The sequence below is a fragment of the Thunnus maccoyii genome, chromosome 9, assembly GCF_910596095.1.
Source record: "Thunnus maccoyii chromosome 9, fThuMac1.1, whole genome shotgun sequence".
Lineage (NCBI taxonomy): Eukaryota > Metazoa > Chordata > Actinopteri > Scombriformes > Scombridae > Thunnus > Thunnus maccoyii.
This window is the reverse complement of record NC_056541.1, coordinates 19,554,053-19,576,839: the sequence shown is the minus strand read 5'-3', so window position 1 is coordinate 19,576,839 and position 22,787 is coordinate 19,554,053. Positions and strand designations below refer to the sequence as shown.

The window sequence follows — 22,787 nt, the reverse complement described above, 5'->3', positions numbered from 1 at the left end:
TCGCGTTTTTATTCAGGACCACAGTTTGTCCTTTACTTCATCCCGTAGCGTGAGAGTAACTAGGAAGTGGGGCTGTAACAGCCATGGTAACTAAGGATAACGGAGGGATTAAATAAAGACGACTTTTCTTCCTTGATATGAAAAACGTCGACTGAATTAGACAAGGATCAAGAGTGGACAATCAACTAAACCACCGTGAAGGCAAGAAGTTGTACTATTTGACCTATAAAAGCTCTTACAGTTGCTGGGTAGATGTGTGATGTTAGCGCTTTGTTTTTATTGTTTTAGGTTTTCTCTCTTAGCTAATTGTCCATATAGATAAATGTTACATAGCGACACCATCAATAAAGACAAAATTTACTTGCTTATCTCTGTCTTGTGTGAGACAGCGACATTGTCACACACACACTCAAATATTTAGACCAAGTTGGCCAGGTAACTAATCAATTAATTAGCAAACAAGCAACGTTATTTAGGGTGACGTATGTTATAACGTATGTTAATTGTGATTCAGGTCCATGGCCCTGCCGACCCTCTCTGCCTATGTGCCCAGTCGGTCCCGGGTGCTGGCCGGACAGCTGGCCCGGCAGAGGGAGCAGGAGGCCCGGTGGCGGCAGCAGTGGGAGCTGCATGCTCAGTACTTCAAGCAGCAGAATGTCCGCAGTCAGAAACAGGCTGTGTGGAGCTCCCGGCGATCCTACCAGCAGAGGTAACCCCATGCTAACTCATTCAATTAACTCAGAATTTCACAACTTCAGAAGTCTCTGTGACATTACATATAAAGCAGATACATCATATTGCTTTGTATTGTGTTAGCGATGTTTTCTGTTTCCAATTTATGCTGGTGCTGGTAGTCTTAGAATTCTTGAAGGAGGAGGACCGCATACAGACTTGTTGGTTTCATCAACTTCTTTTTTAAAACAGCATCACACTGAATCAAAGCCCAACGTTTCATCTTATGCCTTCATCAGGGGCCAAACAGAAATATTGGGTTGAAAACCACTTTTTATACATTTTCAAAACATCACCATCATCTGTGTCACCTGCATTGCCACCTGTGATTGCTTTATACATTATGGCACCATTATTATATTATTATGACTTGATTACCAAATGATATGATTATCCTATAGGGTGCCTTGTGATGTTTGGAAATGTATAAAAAGTGTTTTTCACCCCAGTATTCCTGTTTGGCCCCTGATGAAGTTGAAATGTTGGGCTTCGATTCAGCACAATGCTGTTTAAATAAAGAAGAAGTTGATGAAACAAACAAGTCTGTGTGCGGTCCTCCTCCTTCAACTCTGTAAGTTATCATCCTATGTATAAGGGCTCTGTGTGATAAAGATAAAAATGTAAAAAGAGACAATGGTTCGTAAACTATTGCCCCGCTAAAGTCTTAGGCTATTTATTTGGGCAACACAGACTCACAAGTGCTCTTTGTTATGAAAAACAAAAATCTCAGGACATGACTGAATCTGTAGGTGTAGCCAAGTAAATCTCAAATTGGAGGGATAATCTTCATAGTGTTTATCATTCACAAATACATATATAGCTAATGTGGTGAGAGACACTTAATAACATGTAATCAACAAACATCAACATAGCCTAGTTCTTAAATTTACAGTTCATGTCATTTAAAAGAGAAGGCTTATTTTCCTGCCTTTTAATTGTGTAAATATTAACATCTCCACAATAAATCCAATTTCTTGCTCTCATGGCTTGTGATAAGAAAGAAAGATCATTAATACGTATCGATTAAATGTTTATCCATGAATAGAAATGTTGATCATCTTTCCATTAAGTAATATCTTAAATATCATTATGGTAGTAATATGCTACTACTAGAGTAATAGCGTTCAAGTCACTGCTGCTTTTTCCTTGTTTAGTTGCTTGTTTGCTATATAGTAGGTATACAGAATATTAAATCTGTGTAACCTCACATGAATGTGCTGTTATATAATGTGTGTAAATAATAACACAACCATGAATGCATAAATAATCTTGTAGGATCTTCTCATATGCTCTCCCAACCTGTTCATCAGTTTTATCATCCTACATACAAATGACAGACAATAAGGCCAAAGTAAACCAATAAATGTCTCTTCCCGTTGGTTTCATCAGTATGTCAGCATACCATGAACAGAGACTAAAGGAGGAAAAGAGAGTGAGTTTGGAGCAGCGCAGGAATCGACTCCGCGCGATGCTGGAAGAGGAGCAAAACCGATTAGAGGCAGAGCTCAAGGAAGTCGTCCCTGACCGGAGCACTTTGGCAAGTCAGTTGGTGCAAAAAACTGATGAACTTCGTGCAGCAAGAGAGGAGAGAAGAAAGAAGGTAGTTAAACTGAAGTAGTTGCATATTTGCCTGCATGGTTGTCTGCTCTCAGTGAATAATGCTGATAATGCTATTTTTTCTTTTTTACATCTAGCTTGCACAAGAGCTGCTGAAGGAGCACTGGAAGAAAAACAACACAGACTTGCGAGAGGTAGCTAAGTTTAAACTGTTAATGCAAAAGTGACAAATTGCCAAACCTCTTACTACAAAGTCTGGCTGTTGACAAAGTGATAAATGGCCTCAGGAGTTCTGTGACTATCCGTACGTCTGAAGAGCTCCATGAGTAGAGAAAATGGACACTTATAGTCAAGACGTCCACTTGATCTGGAAACTAATCAGGCTTGTGATGCAGATATTCCATGCCTTTCTGTTAACCTGAGTCCAGGATTGACTCAAGAGAATAAAATGTTCTGGTATCGCTTCCGCCAGGGGTCAGGTTCATCGGTATCTCGTCTCATCTATGTCACAACTCCTGGTTTTAATCTGTCCACAGGTTGAGTCGGCATTACATAAAGATCATGTTGTCAGCCAGTGGCAAGAGCAGATATCCGAGAAGAAACAGGTAGGAAACTCATCACAGCTGTCTGCACAAACCATCCCGGGAGAGCTTTTAACCTGTAGGTCCTTATTGTGAGTTGGTGTACAACACTCAATTTTATTTATAAAAATTGTCCGCCAGTATTTACAGGTATCACCTCCCTCAAGCCAGTGACACAAAGGTCATTAAACATTGTCATCTGTGAGCACAGTATTGAATCTGAAATCTACTCAGGTTAATCCCTTCAATATGGTACATAATTGAGAATGTTTAGACACCTAATGTAAGTGACCCATCTCTCTGAACACACAGCAAAAAGAAATAGAGCGGGAGGAGACAAGGCGCTTTGAAAATGAGTATGAGAGGACCCGAAAAGAAGCTCTGGAGAGGATCAAAGAAGCAGAGGAGAAAAAGAAAGAAGGGGAGCATCAGAGAGCAGAAGAACTTCACAAACAGATGGAAGAACTGAAGCTGAGGGAAGAAGAGGTATTCAGATCTTGGACATAGTAGTTGTGTTGGGAAAAGTGATACTGCAAGAAAAAACCAAAACATTTTTATGTTTTTTTTCTATCTCAGGCGACACGTCTAAAGAAGGAACAAGAGGCTCTGCTGGTACAGCAGTGGGAGCTGGAGAACATAGAGGAAGAGAGGAGAAAGGTGGAGGAAAGGCGAAAGAAGTCTGATATGGGGTAAGGGAAGCTCTTTCTGCAGATAACTGGTCACAAGTCAGATGATACTTCATGCTTGTCAGGCACTGGGATCATTGAATTTGTGTTCCACCAGGCGTTTCCTGATCCGACAATATCGTGCTCAGCTGAAGAGGAGAGCCCAGCAAGTGCAGGAGGAACTAGTGAGTCTACTTCTGCTGATTTTTTTGTTATGGTTTGTTATATGTAATCCATATTTTCTGGTTTTGACGTCTTTTGAATCTCTCTGTACCCACCAGGAGGCTGACCGCAAGATCCTGGCAGCCTTGATGGAAGGAGAGCAGGAGGACAGAAGGATAGAGACAGCGCGAAGGGAAAGGGCGATCGCTGATGCCGCCTGGATGAAACATGTGATTGAAGAGCAGCTTCAGTTAGAGAGAGAGAGGGAGGCTGAGTTTGACATCCTTCACAGGTGAGCAGCAGGTTTCTGTAAGCTCTCACTCCGCAGAAGAGACTCCTCATCTACTAAAATACAAACCACTGTGTTTCACTCATTTTAGAGAAGAAGCTCAACACGTGTGGGAGAAACGAGAAGCACAATGGGAGAAGGAGAGGAGAGCCAGAGAGCGGCTCATGCATGAGGTAAACTTGCTGGAAATGCAATTGAAACCTCATGAGTGTAATTAAATATACATGACTTTTAAATAAACTATTTGTCTTCTTGGAAAGGTACTTATTGGGAGACAACAGCAGCTAGAGCTGAAGATGCAGAAGAACCGTGAGGCTCAGGAGGAGTCCCTGAAGAGACGAGAAGAGCTGATCCAGGAGCTGGAGACAGAGAGGGAGATCAGGCGCCGGGAGAAAGAACAAGAGGATAGCCGCAGAACAGCACGGATGCAGGAGATAGATGCTCAGGTTGGCATTTATTTCAGTGGTTCTCTATCTCCATAGCACTTTTTTTTCACAGACTAAAGTTAATGTTTGACAACTTTAAGATATCAGTCTGAGCCTCTAGAACTGATGGCACAATAGAAATACTGAGCAGCTTACTTCTCATGAGTAAATTGTCACTCCCTATGGTTCTGATGTTGTTTGCATGTGTGTACTGCAGGTGGAGCAGCAGCTCCAAGAGCGGTGGGAGGAGCAACGCAGGGTAGAGCAAGAAGAGGAGGAGGAAAGGGAGGCTCTCCGAATCCAGGAGGAGGAGCTTAGGCTGGAGATGCAGAGGATGGCCAAGAAAGGGTACCAGGAGAAGGTAAAAGATAAAAATCAAGCTGCCCGTTATGTGAATGAGTTCTCGGATGAGACACAGGATACTGAATGTTTACATTTACTTGTCTCCCTCTCAGATTCACAGCAGACCTCGATCAGCCTGGACATGAACAGCCTGCAAGACTGAAATCGAAACAAAATTGTGAGATGTATATTTTTCATACATGTAATTAGTTTTATTGCCTTATAAAGAAACTGAGTGTTCATGTTGGTTATGAGGCCACATATTATACATTGTATGTGCCATCTTAATAATTTAATGCTAGTCATCTGTGTATGTAGAGAACTGATGGAATTTTTTTTGCACTTTTTTAGCTATTCAAGAAGTTTATATTTTCTATCCTCAATTTGTAGAATGTAATAAATCTTTTCCAATCAAATCAGTTCAGTGTTGTGAGTCAAGGCAAGAGAAACATAATAAATAAAAATCTGGCAAACTTCAACAGGTTATACTTATAAATTAAGTTTATTTAGAAAATAATTATTTTTTTTCCCGATTTGCAACTTCACAGCTGCATGACATACATCCCTGCACTCCATTCAAGTACAGAGAGGGACATTACCTTGATCAGATTTCATTGATAACCTCTGAAACACTTGGTGAGGATGAACCTTGTGCTGCACAGTTATACAGGAGACGTCTAGAGTTCTATCCCATGTGTTGCACATCAAATACAAAACTAGCAGCAACGGAACAGAGCACAAAACACAATGGACATACATATGGTTATTAGCTCTAAATATCTTGTAACATCACCAACACTGCAGTGGCACACAAGACCGCATAATACAGTGCAGAGTGGAGCCTCGTAGAAACACACCAAATCATATATTTTTTTAACTTAATACAACGACAACTTGCTGCTGGTGAAGAATATAACTTGGCCCCCTGAACAAGTGTTATATGCATTCACTGACTTGACAAATGGGCATACATAAATAGCTGCAATAAGTGCACTGCAGACTGGATTACACTTGGACAGGGGACAAACCATATAAATAGCTTTTCTATGCAACAAACATTAGCATTGCAGAGCTACAAAATGTGCATAAATGAAGTTCTGAACATTAAACGGAAGTAAATAAACGGCCAGTTTGCTTACAGTTTGTTGATGCTTGCACAGTGCAATAATTGAGGGGAAGCTCCTTAAGCTACAAGAGTGTTAGCAATAGCATTCAATGACAGTGGATTCATGACTTGTTTATGGCTTTTCAGCAACCATGTCTGGCTTTGGACTGACAACATTACAGTAACCAACATCGTCATACGGATTTACTTCACTGTGCTTAATTCCCTCTCTCAATGAGAGGTATTTACACAATGAACTGGTTGAACATTACTTGTCAGTAAGAGGGAGTTACTCTAATTGTTAGAGAGTAATCAAGAGAAATTGTGCTATTATAGCAGCCGGGTATCCCTAAGTAAAGCTGCTGCAGTCTTTCCCTTCACACTCAGATTATGTCCCAAGTTGACTTTAAATATTGTCCATACTTATATTATTCATAAATTAAAAAGGAACGCATGCATATACCACAAATACAAAAACAACAAAATCATTTTTAAAAAAATATAAGAACAAAACTGAGATGCTGACGGTTTTGCTGTTAGTTGGTATTCTCCTTTGTGGTGATGGTGACAAGCTGCTTGGCTGCCTTGGCAATGTCATAAGCACATTGGATGACCTGCTGGGTGACCAGCTGCATGTCCGGTCCCGGGCAGCCCTCTGAGGGCACCGCCTTCCTGCACTCACTCTGAAGCCTGTACGCACTGGAGGTCAACAAGCGCAGAGAGCTTCTCACCGTCTCTGAGCGTGGCTTCTGCGGAGGAAGGTTAAAATGTCTGATTACTGCAGGGAAGTGTCCAAAAAAGTGTGCAGATTTGTGTCAAGATTGGCTGTTAAATGGAGATCTTTTAGCACCACATTGACCTCTGCGGGCTTGGGACTGAATATGGTCGATTTGGCTTTGTCTACTGTACTCGCTCCCCTTTTCACTTAGTTCTCAAATACAATCACTCAAAATACAGAATTAAAAAAATAGATTGATCAATTTACTTGAAGCACAATACTGTATATATAATACCAGTTTCCTCACCTTGGGAAAGAGGGCAGCCATTTCTGTTACAGCCACATGTATTCTTTCTGAGCAGGGTATGAAGCTGTGAGGAGAAGAGAAGTGTCCATTAGTTTAACATACTGATGTCACATTCACACAGCTCTCAAAATTCCAGATAAAATGTTCATTACTGGCAATAAAGTTATATTTTAACCAAAAACATGCAATTCAATTGACACAATCATGTACTACATATCATTGACAACACACCGTGCATTATTATCTTCAACTTCAAGTTAACATCCACTTCAAAACATGCTATTTAACATATGAGTGCACACATTTTAGCATTGTAAGTACAAAGCCCTTTTACTGACACATTTGACACATTTTTGTATATAAAAATTATAGCTATACAATAGTCACAACATGTCAGTCAAGAACATCTCACATCAAATATACTGTTAGCTATATATCAAAAGCAAGTCACTGCATTGATGTTACTTCACTTTTCATCAAATAATTGAAGCAGATTCAAAGTCGGCACTTGAAGAGAAAAATTTTGTGTTTGAAAATACATCCAAACTGAATACATTCAGGCATTCAGTGGTACATCAAAAGGAAAAGATACAGTTTTATTAGTAGGTAAAGAGAAGAAAAAAGGTTAGTCAGAAACTGTGTGAGGGAGAGGAAAATAAAACTGTGCCTGGGAGGCAGGGACAGAGGCCAGAGTACCAGGAGGTGGGGTCAGGGGACCGGAGGCTGAGCGGCTGAAGGGGAGTTGGGGCCTTCTCAGCCCAGGGCACCAGAGTGCTGAAACATCCCAGGCTGTGCCTGAGCCGGCGCACACCTTCACGCTCACACGGTCTGCTCACACAAGTGAGTGACGAGGACGCCGCAACACCAAAACAACAACGACATAACACCGGAGCAGAGTGGAAGTAGAATGAGGGAGAAGAGTGATGAAAACAGACAAAAAGGGGAAACGATAGGAGATAAACGCAACTGAAAATAGCAGAATAATGATGAATGTAAGAGGAACTAAAGGTTTAAAATGGAAGCAAGGAAATGAAAGTTTTATAAAAATCCTAAACTAATAAAGGGGGATTCTCGTCTCATAATTCTGACCTGTCATGTTTGTTGTCCTGAGCAGCTCGCAGAAGCTCTTGGATATTCTTGGTGATCTGCTCAGTTTTGCGGATGACGTCCTCAGTGCTGGGAAGCGAGGGGTCTGATTCCATTTCCAGATCATCCAGCTCAGGGATAGAGGTACCCTCCCCCAGCCAGCCACTGCTCCTCAGCCTCCCCCTCCTGCACAAACTGCAGGGGGGAAATTCAGAAGAAGAAGAAGAAGGAGAAGGAGAAGAAGAGACGTTTACTGCCAAAAACCAAAAACTCCTGCTTCTTGCTTTTAAGACAAAACAGCACATAATTTGACTTACAAAAACCCTTTTGACTGTATTCTTTTGTTTTTAACTTCTCAATTACTGTGGGTGAGGCTCTTACCCTGAATCATCCATCTCAGAGTCATTGAATGTATTGTCATAGTCACTTTCTGGCATGCTGCTCTGCTTCTCTAACTTCGAGGCCTAGAAGGAAGAGAATTTTTAAAAAATGTGATTATATGGCGTGTCGTTAACGCTATAAACCAGAAACAGCTGTGGCGAAATCACACTCTGGTTGCTGCATGTCAAATTCACTCAACATATATTGTACCCTTTCTGTTTCTAGTGTTGCCAGCAACAAACAGTACAACAATGTCAGAATTGTAAAATACACAAGTGAAAGCAATGCATATGGCTCTGAAACAAGCCAATAGAGCTGTGAAGCAAGAGCATAGAATCAACTTGAAGCCATTAACGTGATTATCAGTTAGTAAAAAATAGATTATGCAGGATTCAGATCATCATACACACATCGGTATGAAATAATCACAATTCCCAACTTGCTTGAACCTGATCTGATCTGCTTAAGGCACAAATCACATTGGATCATCTGCATCTTTATCCAATAAGGTTTACGACCTGCCAGAACAAGTAAGTGAGTAACACTTGGCGAGAAACATCCGTGATCATAAATGAGTTTGGATTGCATCAGAACCATGACAGACCAGCTTTACTCATTCCCCAAACTAAAGGGAATTAGACCCCTGAGAGTCGTAATGTGAAGATGGAAAGTCAGGGTTCAGATGACCTCATAAATAAACTTAAATTACATGGAACACAAATATTAAAAAGATACAACTAACTTATCTCCACTTGAGATGAGGCTCACCATCATATAAGATGCGACTGTAACTTACAGTAAGAGCTTTTTTTTTGCAGATTCAGTATCACCCTCAGAGCTACATTTATAAACAGGAAGCAGAGACAACACTTAAGCCACACAGGCCTATTGTACAATAGGTTCATACCCTTTCAGTCTACGTCAAAAAGTTTAAACAAAATCCCCCTCTTGTGTGCAGTATAAAATGCTCCAACAGTCCACGGCAGGAAATGCGATCAGCTCATACATGTTTAGATAAGTCTTTGTTCTGCTTTAAAAGAAGATCAATCTCTTTAGACTGTAAAACAACTCCTGGATCACCACAGCGTTTAGGGTGTTACTGGAGGAAGTGAGAGCATGCTGTTGGAAGTTCATTGTGCAAAATGGCCAAGCGTTTGTTAGAGCAAAAAGGATTTCTCTTTATAAAGATTCAATTTCAGGAGTAAATCATGATACATTCAAAAGCTAGAGAGGTATAAAATACACATAGACATTTTGAATTATAGTTTAAAGTAGTACCCCTTCTTTTTTACAGACAGCTGGTTTATAAAAATGAAACAAACCTTTAACACTTACAATCTTTGTACAATCAAACTTTCTAAACATCATCTGCAACACAGAGTTCTTGGGCAAAGAAAGAAAGAAAGCATTAAAATTAGCATGTGCCGCATCACAAGCGCAACTTTCTGCTCAGTGTTGAGTGTTCAGGCAGAGGTTTTTGCATTTGCAAAACCCACACAATTCCATTTGTTCAGCTGCGCAATGAGGATGATGCTGATGAAGGCGGGTATCTGGTGGTGAGGGCAGCCGGTGAAGGGATGGCTCATGCAGCGGGGGGGCAGATAGGGAACAGCATACGGGAGAGAAAGGAAGGTGATTGAGGAGGAAGAGGAAGTTAAAGGCTCCCAGTGGATTTGCTGCGTCCCACAAGGTGTGGACCGAGTGAGGATGTACTTAACCTTTTGAATACTTTCGTCCTTCGACCAAGACAGGGTGGATGGAAATGAGGGGAGGGATGAAGAGGTGGTCACAAAAGCGCCCCTTTCCGTCTAAAGACAGGGTTCAAATCACATTTTAAGGAGACAGACTTCTTAAATTAAGAAAAAACTCAAAAAATAAATGAGATTAGATAATGTCATGTCCTTGGGATCAAGTCTCTTGAAGCTACTTAAAATCACTGAAGCATACTGGAGCTTTATGGAATCTAAATCTGTGCAATAACAATTATATATCAGGATCCAATAATTCTATTATTTTAGAAGGGTTAGTAAAATCAATGCTATGTAGACAAATTACAAAAGCTCAGTTGTTTTTACAGATCATCCTCCTACATATATTCCCCGAGCTCCTAACCATTTCCTTTTTGCGCAGTGTCCTGGAAAAAATATGACTGAAGAGCCTGGGAGTTAATCCATTGAGAAAAAAGTACCAGAAAACACTGTTTATATTTACAGGCTTGAATCTAACTGCAGAAGTGTCTTTTCAATCATTTGAACCAAAGAGAGAATCCAAACAGATGAGAAAATAAGCTTGTGAGTTCGTCATGCAGTACAAAACACAGAGTATTTGTATGGTAGTTTTAATGCTTCATCAACATAAAAACACAGTACAAACCTTCAAAATATATCATAATAACAGCATCTCCTTGCACGTACAACTAAGTTTTGTCTGACAAACAAGCAGCACGCCTTTAAACAACAGATGTATGCAGACAATGGTCTTGAAAATGTATCAGAACTAGACAAGATGGGATGTGACTGGATGTGTATAAATAGTTTTTGTGCTTTTTGATGACTCTGTCTTTGCAGAAGAAAACTACCAAATAGCAAATGACTAGGGAAAAACATAAAAAAAAGGCAGAGAGACAGGTGTGCAGACAGGGTGAAGACATGAGGGGAAAGTTGTGGAAACAGGGCAGTGGAGAGGAAATGGCAAAGGAACGCAGGGAAAAGGGCTTACTTACATGAGGTGGGAAGGGTTGCAGGGTGGGGATACCCTCCTCTGGGTAGGGAGTTTCCCCTTTAGGGAGATAGGGCTTCAGGCCTGAGCCGGTCTCATACATAGACATGGGCCGACTGGCCCGCGCAGACTGCCGGCGTTTCAAGGCTGAGGGGCTGGAGGGGTCAGGGTAGTCTGAACCGCTGGGGATCTGATAGATATTGGTTGGGACGTGCCGCCTGAGAGAGGTGTTCTCGCTTTGCAGAGATTGCAGCTGGAAGAGACGGTCAGCAATACACTAAGAGGTGCTCTCAGCAAAGCAAGCTTCTTCCCCTGTTTTCATCTGTTGTATCTTTACAGCATACAATTTCAGATTTTATCCCATGATTCCTCTGAATATTTTCATCATATTTTGACAGTCTGCTATAGTTGGCATTGTAACAGTCGTTTCATTCTGCCAAGGCTTTACATTGGCAGAAAGAAAACATCTTTGTAGATGTCGTATAAAAATCGAAAACCTACACTTTGATTTTTTTGTTATTCCCATGATATAGAAAGTTCAGTCAATATTTGAATGTGTCACCAATATACAAAACTTGAAGCTGCTTCAATAACAATTAATTATAAAGCCTATTGAATGCTTGTTTGAGCTCCAGAGAAATATTTCATCAAGTATTAGTGGCTAAAAACATGAACGATCATCTTGTTTTCTACCAAGCTTTTCATTATCTTGTGTGTGTGTGTGTGTGTGTGTAAAGTGTCCTTGGGTTACGAGAAAGGTGCTTAAAATTGAATGTATTATTATTGTTAGTGGAACAGCTCCAGACTGTTTCTTGATGACATCTATTAAGATCACAGGAATGACTGAAATTTTGCTTTGGGAGTGATTTTCTCTAAGCTTAACAATGCAAAGCAAGTGATGAGCAAGCAAGATTGTCGCACAGTTAAGCAACACAGGTGCAGTTTGAGTCAAAGGTGCAGCTACAGTACAGACAGATCAAGAATTGACAGCATAAGAGGCATTCAAGAATGAACAAAATCAAGGAGATTTTGTCAAGGATATAACAGTTTGAAAAATGAGCCTTAATGCAACTACTTGCATCCAATGCAGAGAAAATTGGAAATCTTTTGTACTATTCAGGAAAAGAGGGAAGGTAAAACTCTAAAGCTGCAGTGTGTATTAGTCTCTAAACTTAACTGTTCTCTCTGAAGATGTTTGGTGAAGATCTGATTCCAACTGATTGCTTTGATATAATAGTTACTGAATGATTTGTCCAGGAACGTGCTTCTAAAAATGAAAGAAAACTATTCACAATATGGTGTACGCCTGTCTTTTTAAGTGCCAATGTTTACATGACTACAATATTAACACACACCTTAATCTATATCTACTGTATTACAACAGTACACCTGCAGAGCCGTATGTCTACTGCAGGTGAGAGTCACATTGACCTTTGCAACTTGTGCAACACAAACTAACAGAGAAACAAATGATCTGCATACTTCTTCCAAAACAGCCAAACAGAAAAGAAATGAAAAGAAAAAAAAATAACCTCACTGGCTACTTTGTTTTAACAACATGAATGTGCTCACAACATTTGTGGGCAAAATAGATCATTTTTGAAATAGTTGGGGTTTAGTGAAATGACTGAACTGAGGAAGATACTAACTTTCTATGAAACGTGACCACTTAGAAAACATATCAAACAATAAATCCACATGTACTAAACATCCAAAAACATTCATTGCAATGAGTGCACAGTATATGTGATGAAGCAAGGCACACACATACAATTTAAGTTAGTCATTATCTACTATAAAAGGGATTTTAAAAAAAAACAACAAAAAAAACACTGTCAATTACTTCATGCATTTTCTTAAACCATGCTTGTTAGTAACATTAGACAGTATAGCCTTTACTTTTAATTATCACACAAAAAGGGGGACTAAACTGTTTTTGTTATGAAATGAGGCAAGGGTGCATTTCTTCTTCTCAAATCCAGAAAAAAAAAAAAAAATCTCCAGCTTACATTCAAGCTTTAAAACTGAACATGCTGACCAAAACAGAGGGTGGACCAGCAGGGTGTCACAGCAGCCTTATCTTGCAACAGAGTATTCATGTTCAGGTAGCTAGGCCCTCATTACAAGCCACAGGTTGGGCCTCCACACCAAAGGAGCGATCACACTGGGCAGGAGAAGAGGCTCTGCTGACCGCTGTGGCCCCCCCTCAGTCCGGCCCCCCGGTGTTAGTGATCTTATTGTTGGACCGCGGTGGATACCTTTTTCTGCATCAGCCTCAGCTCATCGCTCAAGTTGTTGTTGGCTTTCATGAGGTGCTGGATCTTGGCTTCAGAGGCAGTGAGCGCATTCTTCACATCCAAGTACTCTTGCATAGTGATGGGGTTGTCGGAGAGGTCAGAGTCCAGACTCTGTTGGAGAGAGCAGTTAAAGGAACTTAAGCGAACCTGCAGAAGACGTTATTATCAATGAATTTGTTTGTTGATCTGGGTTTTAATTTGTGAAAGCGATGCCATGTTACCTTGGTCCTATCTCCTTTGCTAGAGGGGAGCTCTTGATCTGTATCCTCATCGGACGCCACGCTATCATAGTCCGGCTGGTCGTTGTCCTGACTGTCACTACAATGCCTGACAGCCACACTTTTCAGGATAAGTTCAACATTGTCTGGAATCGAGGGACACAGAGTGGAATACTTTTACCTGTGATACACTTACAAAGAGGAAATGTTCAGTGTCAGTAAGATCTTGGAATAAGGGAACAGTTAGTTACTGACCTTTGGGACTAGCTACTGAATTCCCTTGTTGTCTGCGCTTAGCATCACTTAGTATGTCGATCACAAGAGTTGCAAATTCGTGTGCATTGAATCTTGCAAGTTTCTGGCGTCCCTAAATGAAGAAAAAAAAAAAAACACCTCATCAGTACTGAATCTAACTTCAAAGTGAATATGCAGAAGGAAATAAAGGCGCCTTTAGACCGCGTGACAACGATTGTGTACGTTTATGGCATGTAACGAGATGTTTATAATAAAATCTTAGTAACAGGCTGTCAGACTGTGCACTGAATGTGTGCTGAATTGTAACGCTGTGATGTAAGTAGGAAAAAAGTAAATGAAAGCAGAAGCACGTTATCAGCCCGCGTCATCCATCTGCGCCACTCTGATGTTTTGAAAATGCGGCAAAGTCAAACAAGCTTCTTTTTCATTTCACTTCTATTGTTTTGGTCTTTGTGTGCTATGAATGAGTGGGTTTTCCCCCTAAACTTTATTCAAGAACTACATTTAAAAAAATATCATGCCAGCAGGTTTACTCTGTGTCATTTCATGTTGTATTCTGATTGGTTTATTTGTAGACGTGGGTCGTAGCAACAGTCACATTGTGAGAATTTGTTTTCTTTGTTTTGTTGGAGCACTGATTTGGATTGAGGAGCACAGATTTCACCACGTATCTCTCACGAATGTAAACTTTGATCTCAGACAGCCCAAAAATCACACAGTGTGAAGGGGCCTTAAGTCGTTAGAATGGGAGTTCTGTGAAGCTAACTTGCCTGGTTTCGTGTTGATGAATATTCTGGATTCACAGGGAGGAAAGGCACCACAGTCGTCTCCGTCACCAGAGTGCTGTGATTCTGTGTAGCTAACCACACTACAAATAACAGGAAAACATGACATCAGTGTTGTGCAGTTCAGAGGTGTTAAGTTAGCACAACAACAACATCACCACTGGTATTTTTAAAGGATCAGTGTCGGTATAAGATGGCACAAAAAAAAACATTTACCCGCATCCGTCTCTCGTCGATCCACCTCATCATACACATCCATGGCGAGCTCCTCGAATAAATGATTACTGAGCTGTGTGAAGGTTAGGAAATAAAACCCAGTCAGACTTAATTCAGGGTTTAGAAGAAGCTCAGTACAGTTGAAATCTAACATCAAATACTTACAGACTGCAGCTTCTTCTTTGCTGCCTTGGCCAGTTCTGATAAATCTAAACTGCTACAAACAGAAAATAACTCTCATTAACATGCTGCTGAAATATTTGGTCCACATTAATGCCCATTTCACTGAGATCAATACTTACATGTTCCTTATCCATCAATAGAGAGCAATAAAAAAAAAAGAGATCAAATATATTGTTTAAACTGAAAAACCACAGAAATTGTTCTGCTCTAACAGTTAGAGCTGTTTGAAATATTTTAATTATCAGCAGCAATTACAGAGCTGTTGGGTATGTGAACTATTTCGCTGGGTCTGTTTCCTCTAACAGATATTAGATGCTGCAGCGGGCTCGACAGCGTGTCAGAACAGGCCTCAAAGCAAAAATACAATCACAAACAACTGCCCCACTGCACTCACTCTGTTGGCTCGATTCAAGTTGAACCCATTCACTCAGACACACTCGTTCAAACACTGATCACTTACAACACGTTGACTTTCAGTTTATGCTCTCTTACCTGTCGGCCATTTGTGGAACAATGAAGTGCTGGCCGTTTTTATGATCTGAAAGGAAGTACAAGAATGTTCTGGATGACTGACAACATCATCAATACTTATGGGAAATGTCAACACTTTCTATTAGACATCATCTAGATATAGTGTAGAGTATAATAAGTGTTCACAGAGTAAATTAAATATCGTACAATTATTTTAATCTGCAACGTCGGTCAAATTTATAATCAGGTATCAGGTCACTTGCCAGTCACAGACAAGTGTAACTAGTCAAAACTATCTTTCACTCCAAACAGGTAGAAAAATGACATGCATGTATCCTTTGTTTTTTTTACACACTCTCATTGTGTACCTGGCTTTCTCCCACACAGGTAGAACGCCAGTCGATCAGTTAGTTCATACTGAATCTCCACCAGTCTGTCTGCCAGGTCATGATGGCCAGCTTCCCTGTGAAAACACATTAAAAGTACTAATTAACACATTAAAAGGTGAAATTACAGGGCAATAACATTTTGTGCTAGAATGATAAAACATGATTGAAAATAATCATGTAGCTAACCTTGCATAGTCAATGGGAGTTTTGCCATTGCTGTCAGGGGCTCCAGGATCTGCCCCATAAACAGTTAATAGTTCAGCCTGTGATACTTGTCCTGCCTTTGCAGCTACATGCAAGGGAGTGTTTCCTTTTTCCTAGAGGCGAGGCAAAAATGTAAGACCGACAATCCAGAGAAAAGCCAAAAAAAATCCAAAGATGAAAATGGAGGTTTTTTTATATAAAAAAGAGGGAATCTTACAGGGTGAAAGAAATTAGCTTGTGCTCCCAGAGACAGCAACCTCAAGCAAGTCTCAAGATTCCCGGTGCGTACACTTGAGTGAAGTTGCTGGAGAAAAAAAAAAGAAAGAAACAACCTATGAGCTTAATATTTACAACAAATTAACGCACCAAACATGTCACAATGAGCACTTTTTCCTCCTCACCTTGCTTAAATCCTTGGCTGTCAAGCTGTCGTCGTCCCGACAAGGCATGCGATGGACAAATGCCAGCATTTGATATTTGGCTCTTATAAATTCTGATTTGTTTGGGCTTTGATGTTAACATGAATCACAGAGATGCAAAGACACAGAGAGAGAGAGAGAGAGGCAGTGCGTGAGCCAGTGGCACAAATTAACACAAAATCAGTTTATTGGTCAGGAAATGAACATGTAGTGGGAAAGAAAATGAAAAACAATAATGAACTTACTGCAATTTGTCCTGAGGGTTGGCCTTGCGTTTCCCACTCATCACAGATGCAGGGTCCAGGAGGGAGTGCTCCCATATTGAATTTGCACCATTGCTGTATAATGTCTGCACCATCTAGGGGGAAATGAAAAAGAAACTTGTTAAATGTGTCCCATTGATTCAGACAGTAGAATGCTGACTCGCTGTTAACAATTCCCTTACTGAACAAACACTTCCTATATTTGGACAAAATCAAAACACCTCAGGAGAGATCTGATGTACAACTTTTATCATCCGATTTATCTTGAGCAAAGACACGGGTCTGCTGAAAGCATTTTGTCATATGAAGTTTGGCTCATAAACCACGCAAAATGACGACAAAGTAGAAAACATAGAGAAAGAAATGTAGCTTTAAAACAGGAGGATATTTTCCCTGTGTGGGGTTATTACCTGTAGCTGCGTAAGAGGCCATGGTGTGTGCGTCAGGTGGCGGACTTGGGAGCTGTGTCTGCCCAGACTTCGATGAACACTGCAGCACTCGTCACAAATCAACACACCCCTGTTCACCGAGGCCCAGCGAGGCTCTGTGACGGGGGAGATAACAGACAAAATCATGACACTTGCAGTGACCTCACGGTTGAATCACACCAAATCAGTGTTCCTGTTTTTTTATAAGGTACAACTAATCTAAGGTGTGAGTCAGAGATAGTTGAAAGGACAATATTGCATCACCTGGCTCTCACAGGTGTGATTTATATATGTTGTATACAGCTTTTCCTCTCTTCACATACAGTAACAAATCACTGATGTGTTGGTCTTGATATCCGACTTCTCCTTTTTCTCAGCTGCACACCCAAAAACTAAATATCGCAGACAACTATTTAAAGAATAAGGCTTGCAATACTTTACATTTTTGTTATTGTCAACAAATCCTGTGAAAAGACCGACACCAGCAACGAATCGATCCTAATTATAAGTTTTGTCTGTGTAGCCACAGCCTGATATAGTGTCTCGGTACCATAGATCTCCAGTGTTACACATCAGTGAGCCACAATATTGCACTGGGTGACATTTTATTTCTTGGCAATGAACTTGGCCACTGTAGTTAATTTTGAGTCAATCCCACTTGCGTTCACCGTCCTGCTGCCCGAAATACTCACTAGAGCACCAAATGTGTATTGATCCTTGGCTGAGAATAGTCCCTAACAGATGCACTATTTCCTCTAGGTCTGCAACTAATAATAATTTATAGTATTGATTCATCTGCCGAATATTTTCTCAGTGAACTGACTAATTGTTTTGTCTATAAAATCTCATGAAAATAGTGAAAAATGCCCATTATAACGTCAGGGAGCTCATAGTGACATCTTCAAATGTCTTGTTTTGTCTAATCAACAGTCCAAAATCAAAAGATATTCATTTTACTATCATGTATGACACATAAAAGCATTAAATCCTCATATTCGAGAAGCAGATATTTCTTAATTAATTGCTTAAAAATGGACTAAAATGATTATTCAATCACAAAATAGTTGATTCATTTTCTGCCGATTGACAGCTGTTTGAGTAACTTTTGATAAAAACTGCTGTGACCTGCTTCTTCAGGAAATAACTGATCCTTTATTAAAAAAAGAAATTCTATATTTTTGACCAAGTTTTACATGTTCATGGGGGTCGAATGGGCTTGGAAAAGTATTGAAAAAGTAGGTATTTAGAAAGTATTAAGAGACAGACCAACAAAATAGTTGGTCTTTTCATTATTATCTTTTTGACAGTAAGGAAAATATAGAAGGATGCCAGTTATATCTTTGAAAGTCTCTGTGTCTTCAGTGCCAAGCTCAGACCTCAGACCACTGGAAACATTATTTACACTAACATAACACGAACAGACATTGGGAAAAACTATTATGGACCACAAAAGTCAACTTTATTAAACCTTGTATTATCACAACATGCCCGGAGGAGGCTTTTAAACCACATGCAGTGTGATATAACTAGAAGAGAGAAAGAAAGAAAAAGAAATAAGCCTTAACCCTGTAGGAAGGTAGCAAGGTCTTATTCACCCCGGATTCATGTGGAGTCACCCATTGTGTAAAAAGGGAAGTGAAGACTAGCAGTTGTAGGTTGAAGCACCTCAACCTTATCGTTGAGTAATAAAGCAGCTTCCTCTTTCAAACACTGAAAAAATAACAAGACAAATACCATCAGGAAATTTTGCGCTGCACACCGAGGTAATACATGTTGTTAGAAACTGAGACAGAGTGTAAATGTAAGCTACAGTATACGCTGTAACCAAAATAAATGTGTTTATTTAACCTTGACCTGCTTAACACACTTCCTCTAATTCAAATGTCAGAGCTCTGCTGTCTGTGTATAGGGACGCTCTTCTGACAGCAAACATTTCAGGACCAAAAATACTATAAATTCATACGACCATCCGATAGCCAATAAACTGTTAAGCAGATTGGGCGGCTGGCACGGCGACAGGACAGACAGCGAGGACCGCAAGTGTCTCAGCAGCAGCTGAGGTACAGAAGGAACAGCTGCAGGGGTTGCCGGTCAGATTCTGGCACCTGGTCCCCGGTTTTTAGAGTCTCCTCCTAACTTACTCTCCACCGAGACCTGAGGGCTGGCATGCCTCTTTTACTCTTTCCTCAACAAGTGCTGCTAAATTTAATACCAGATCTTGAAACTCTAAAAATATTCACACCCAACAACTGGTAACAGTGGTATGGAAGGGCAAGTCAGGCCAGCTGCTGTGGAGACATGAGGAGTTTCATCTGAATGACATGATGAGAGACAAAATAGAGCTGAAACAGGAGGGATACTTAATATTTAGCAGGCTTGTTATTGTTTCTCTTTATTCCTTGATGATCTTATATTGTGCGAAAGACAAGTAAACAGTGCACAAGTTCCTTTATATTTTCTAAAAAGGAAAAGTACATGTTCTTCAGGTACAGTATATTACACTAACAATACACTGTGGCACCACAATAGAAAAAAAAACTTCTGCATTGAAAGCATGCAGTCAATTCATAGAGCATCCTGTTTTGCTTCCTGTGCTTGCTGAAAAACATCACGTCATTTCTATCTAAATGGGACTTCTGAAAGTTCCTCTCTCACACACACACAAACAGTTCAGTTCAGTTTTCAGAGAAACATTTGATTGTAAAGCTTAACTTCGCTTTTCTTTCATTCCTAATATTAGTTAGAAGACACAAATCTTTTATAAGAAAATAATGATATTGCTCTGATGGCGTGTAACAAACCCAGCATTAAGTAGTCTTTACTATTTCATTTGCTACCTCACATTACAGATACCAGAGTAAAGCAACTGGTTTAAGGCCATAACGATTAGTCAATCAATCAATTAGTCAGTTGAAAGAAAATTAATCAACAGATGTTCCAGCCTCTTAAAAGTTGAATATTTCCTGGTTTCTTCAGTCCTCTGTGATAGTAAGCTGATGGACTGTTGGTCGGAACAAAACACATTTTAGGACGCATCTTGGGCTTTGTGAAACAGTGATCGATATTTTTCACCATTTTCTGATATTTTATAGACCAAACAACTAATTCAATAATTGAGAAACTAATCGACATATTAATTGTTGATGAGAATATCTGTTAGTTGCAGCCCTAGACTGGTTCAATCTAACAAAAATACTATTAGGTTTGGTTTTAGGATGTAAAAATGTATATTTTTTGCAATCTTTTAAATTTGTAAAAAGAATTGTTTATTTAATTTATAATTAGTAACATACCTTATGTGTCCATTCATTCAGTAATTCCTCATCAACAGTGAGTTTAATGGGATAAACCTCATAAACTATCATGTTAGGAGACCACTGTAACCACCCACTGTCTTTTTATAAATGATGCAGTCAACTTGTACTTGACAGAAACGACAGAAGACAACTTGATATTTGCACACACACACAACAAACCAGCTTCCTGCTGATCTATGAATTAAAAAAAATTGGTGGAAACTTCTGCACGGCAGGGGTAATTTCACATGTAGCATAACAACTGTTGTATAATGTCACACATCCTAAATGCCTGCCTGATTATTTAAAGGAAAAACCACAAGACGGAAACAGTTTAAAAAAATAAAAAAAGACAGCTGCTCCAGGTCTGATTGCATCCTCACCCCTGGAGCTGTAACATTAGATACCTGCCCTGCTGAAAACAACAGTACACTGCATATCTGACTCACTGTGAAGCAGAAAGCAGCGCTGATAGTCCTGATTTACACCAGAAGAGTGAGCCCTGAAGGGACCAAACGTCAGTGGATAATAACACAGCTACCAGCTAGCTGTTGTGTTAGTCACACAGTGCAGACTGGTTTGCTTACCTGGGACACTGCAATCAGCGCAGACTTCAGCGTTTCTAAGGCGTTTAGACATCCTTCACCCAGGAGGAAATGCCGTCTAAAACGAGCTCAGTGTTATGTCCGTTGAGCTAATCATTGGTTACTCGTGGGGATGCCTGCCTTCCGCGTTAGCTACAGCTAGCTAATTAAAAGCAATCCAAACAACGACCCGCTTCTTCATTTAACGGCTCAGCTCGGTTTTCCGTTATAAGCATTATAATGTGAGCTGACAGTAAGTAAATGTACGGTGCTGCCGGTAAGTTAACTGACTCAGCAGCAGAGTAACTGTCGCTGTGTCCGATCAGGAGTTCACTCTTCAGTCTGTGGCAGGCAGTAGACTGCAGACAGCAGCTTCACACACTGCTGTTTTTTTTCTCTCTCTCCCCCGACACTTTATTTATAAAAAGCGTCATGCACAACATGTGTGACATTAATACAATAACAAAACAATTAGACATCATAATGAAATAAAGATAACATCAAAAGACAAAGACTTCACTTACAGTTTGTTGATACAGTCAATATTGTAAATAATAATATAATAATAAAATAAATAAATAGAAAAGTAACTTGACAGAAAAAGGTATGCAATAAACTCAGATTTCTTTAAAAAAAGAAATGTCTTGGAGCATACTAACTGTATGTGCACATTTCTCATTGTTCATAAGTTGTATAATAAAGACTGAAAATACTTTCTAAATGCAATCATGAAAAGTTCAAAGGAGAACTCGGACTTATGGATGTGAGAGTTTCCCGGTAAAATTAGTAAATTGACAGTCCGTTGAATTTCCGGTTGTTTGTTATTCATAGTATAATATTAAATCCTTGGCTTCCGGCTTATTGAATCAAAATAATCCTCTTTTTTTCACAGAACCCTGACGTATACTGATATTCATAAAATAGATGTTTAGTTGTGTCTTCTTCATTTATTTATTTATTTATTTATTTATTTATTTTACAAAAATCTAATTTGTTATCGATATCCACAAATCTTGAGACGAGTTTTTTTTTGCTGGCAGCTCTTCATGGTGCAACAGCATTCCCAGTGGCAACTGGGACCTATTACAGTAAAGTTATGCCCTGATTTAGGTCTGACAGGAGATATTTTTCTCCCCAGCTGCTTAAAAATAACACCTCCTTGCCTCATACGCTCAGATCTCAGTCGTTGCATGACTCTGATTCTTAAAGCTACAGTTAATAATCAAATCTTAATACAATACAGTAGTTCTGATGGAGAGTGTTGTAAGGTTGGAGGATATACACTGGTAGACCAAAATGAGGGCAAAGGAACTATGTATTTAAGATGTTTTTTTTTAATGAAACTTTATTTATCCTTACACATTCCGTTTCATCAGTCTAAATCGAAATTATAATCAAATCTTGTAACAGGTTATACACAACAACAACAACAACAACAATTATAAAAGGTACAGTAGAAGATCTTTTTTTTAAAAAAAAATAAAGGCTATTCTATATGTTTTCAAAAAATATTCGTAACCATAATAATCGATTGTACATATACTCTTTGTTAGATATTATTCAAGATATTTTAGAGAATTGTAAGAAAATAGTGATATTGCTCTGATGGCATAATGGACCCAGCATTAAGTAGTCTTTAAAATATGTGAAATCATGAAGGAACAGAGAAAATAATGATAATGTCTTCTAAAAAGCGACATTTGTGAATACA

At 39.6% G+C, this 22,787-nt stretch overlaps 2 protein-coding genes across 9 annotated transcripts; one reads left to right on the top strand and one right to left on the bottom strand.

Moving 5' to 3' along the window:
- The first annotated feature begins 76 nt into the window (after nt 1–76).
- On the top strand, nt 77–5,232 carry LOC121903337 (trichoplein, keratin filament binding). Its single transcript, XM_042420265.1, has 13 exons — nt 77–201; nt 515–709; nt 2,122–2,332; nt 2,427–2,483; nt 2,826–2,894; nt 3,183–3,356; nt 3,447–3,559; nt 3,654–3,720; nt 3,817–3,989; nt 4,078–4,159; nt 4,247–4,432; nt 4,629–4,772; nt 4,867–5,232. The coding sequence occupies exons 2-13, from the start codon at nt 519–521 to the stop codon at nt 4,897–4,899; spliced, it is 1,500 nt and encodes a 499-aa protein (XP_042276199.1). The 5' UTR covers nt 77–201; nt 515–518; the 3' UTR covers nt 4,900–5,232.
- A 52-nt stretch (nt 5,233–5,284) lies between these two features.
- Nucleotides 5,285–21,487, bottom strand: git2a (G protein-coupled receptor kinase interacting ArfGAP 2a). Of its 8 annotated transcripts, XM_042420255.1 has the most exons (21): nt 21,080–21,487; nt 17,179–17,312; nt 16,751–16,863; nt 16,488–16,593; nt 16,304–16,390; nt 16,069–16,199; nt 15,862–15,956; nt 15,515–15,560; nt 15,142–15,147; nt 15,005–15,056; nt 14,840–14,912; nt 14,609–14,706; nt 13,839–13,950; nt 13,587–13,729; nt 13,327–13,476; nt 11,073–11,321; nt 10,069–10,158; nt 8,351–8,433; nt 7,973–8,164; nt 6,884–6,947; nt 5,285–6,607 (listed from the first exon to the last, which is right to left on the bottom strand). In XM_042420255.1, exons 1-21 carry the CDS (start codon nt 21,129–21,131, stop codon nt 6,395–6,397), a joined length of 2,289 nt encoding a protein of 762 aa, XP_042276189.1. In that variant the 5' UTR covers nt 21,132–21,487; the 3' UTR covers nt 5,285–6,394. The 8 variants fall into 8 exon arrangements, with proteins under 8 accessions (XP_042276189.1, XP_042276191.1, XP_042276193.1 ...); XM_042420257.1 differs by lacking the exon at nt 15,142–15,147 and having other exon boundaries at nt 15,005–15,053; XM_042420259.1 differs by lacking the exon at nt 10,069–10,158 and having other exon boundaries at nt 21,080–21,482.
- Between the last annotated feature and the right edge of the window lie 1,300 nt (nt 21,488–22,787).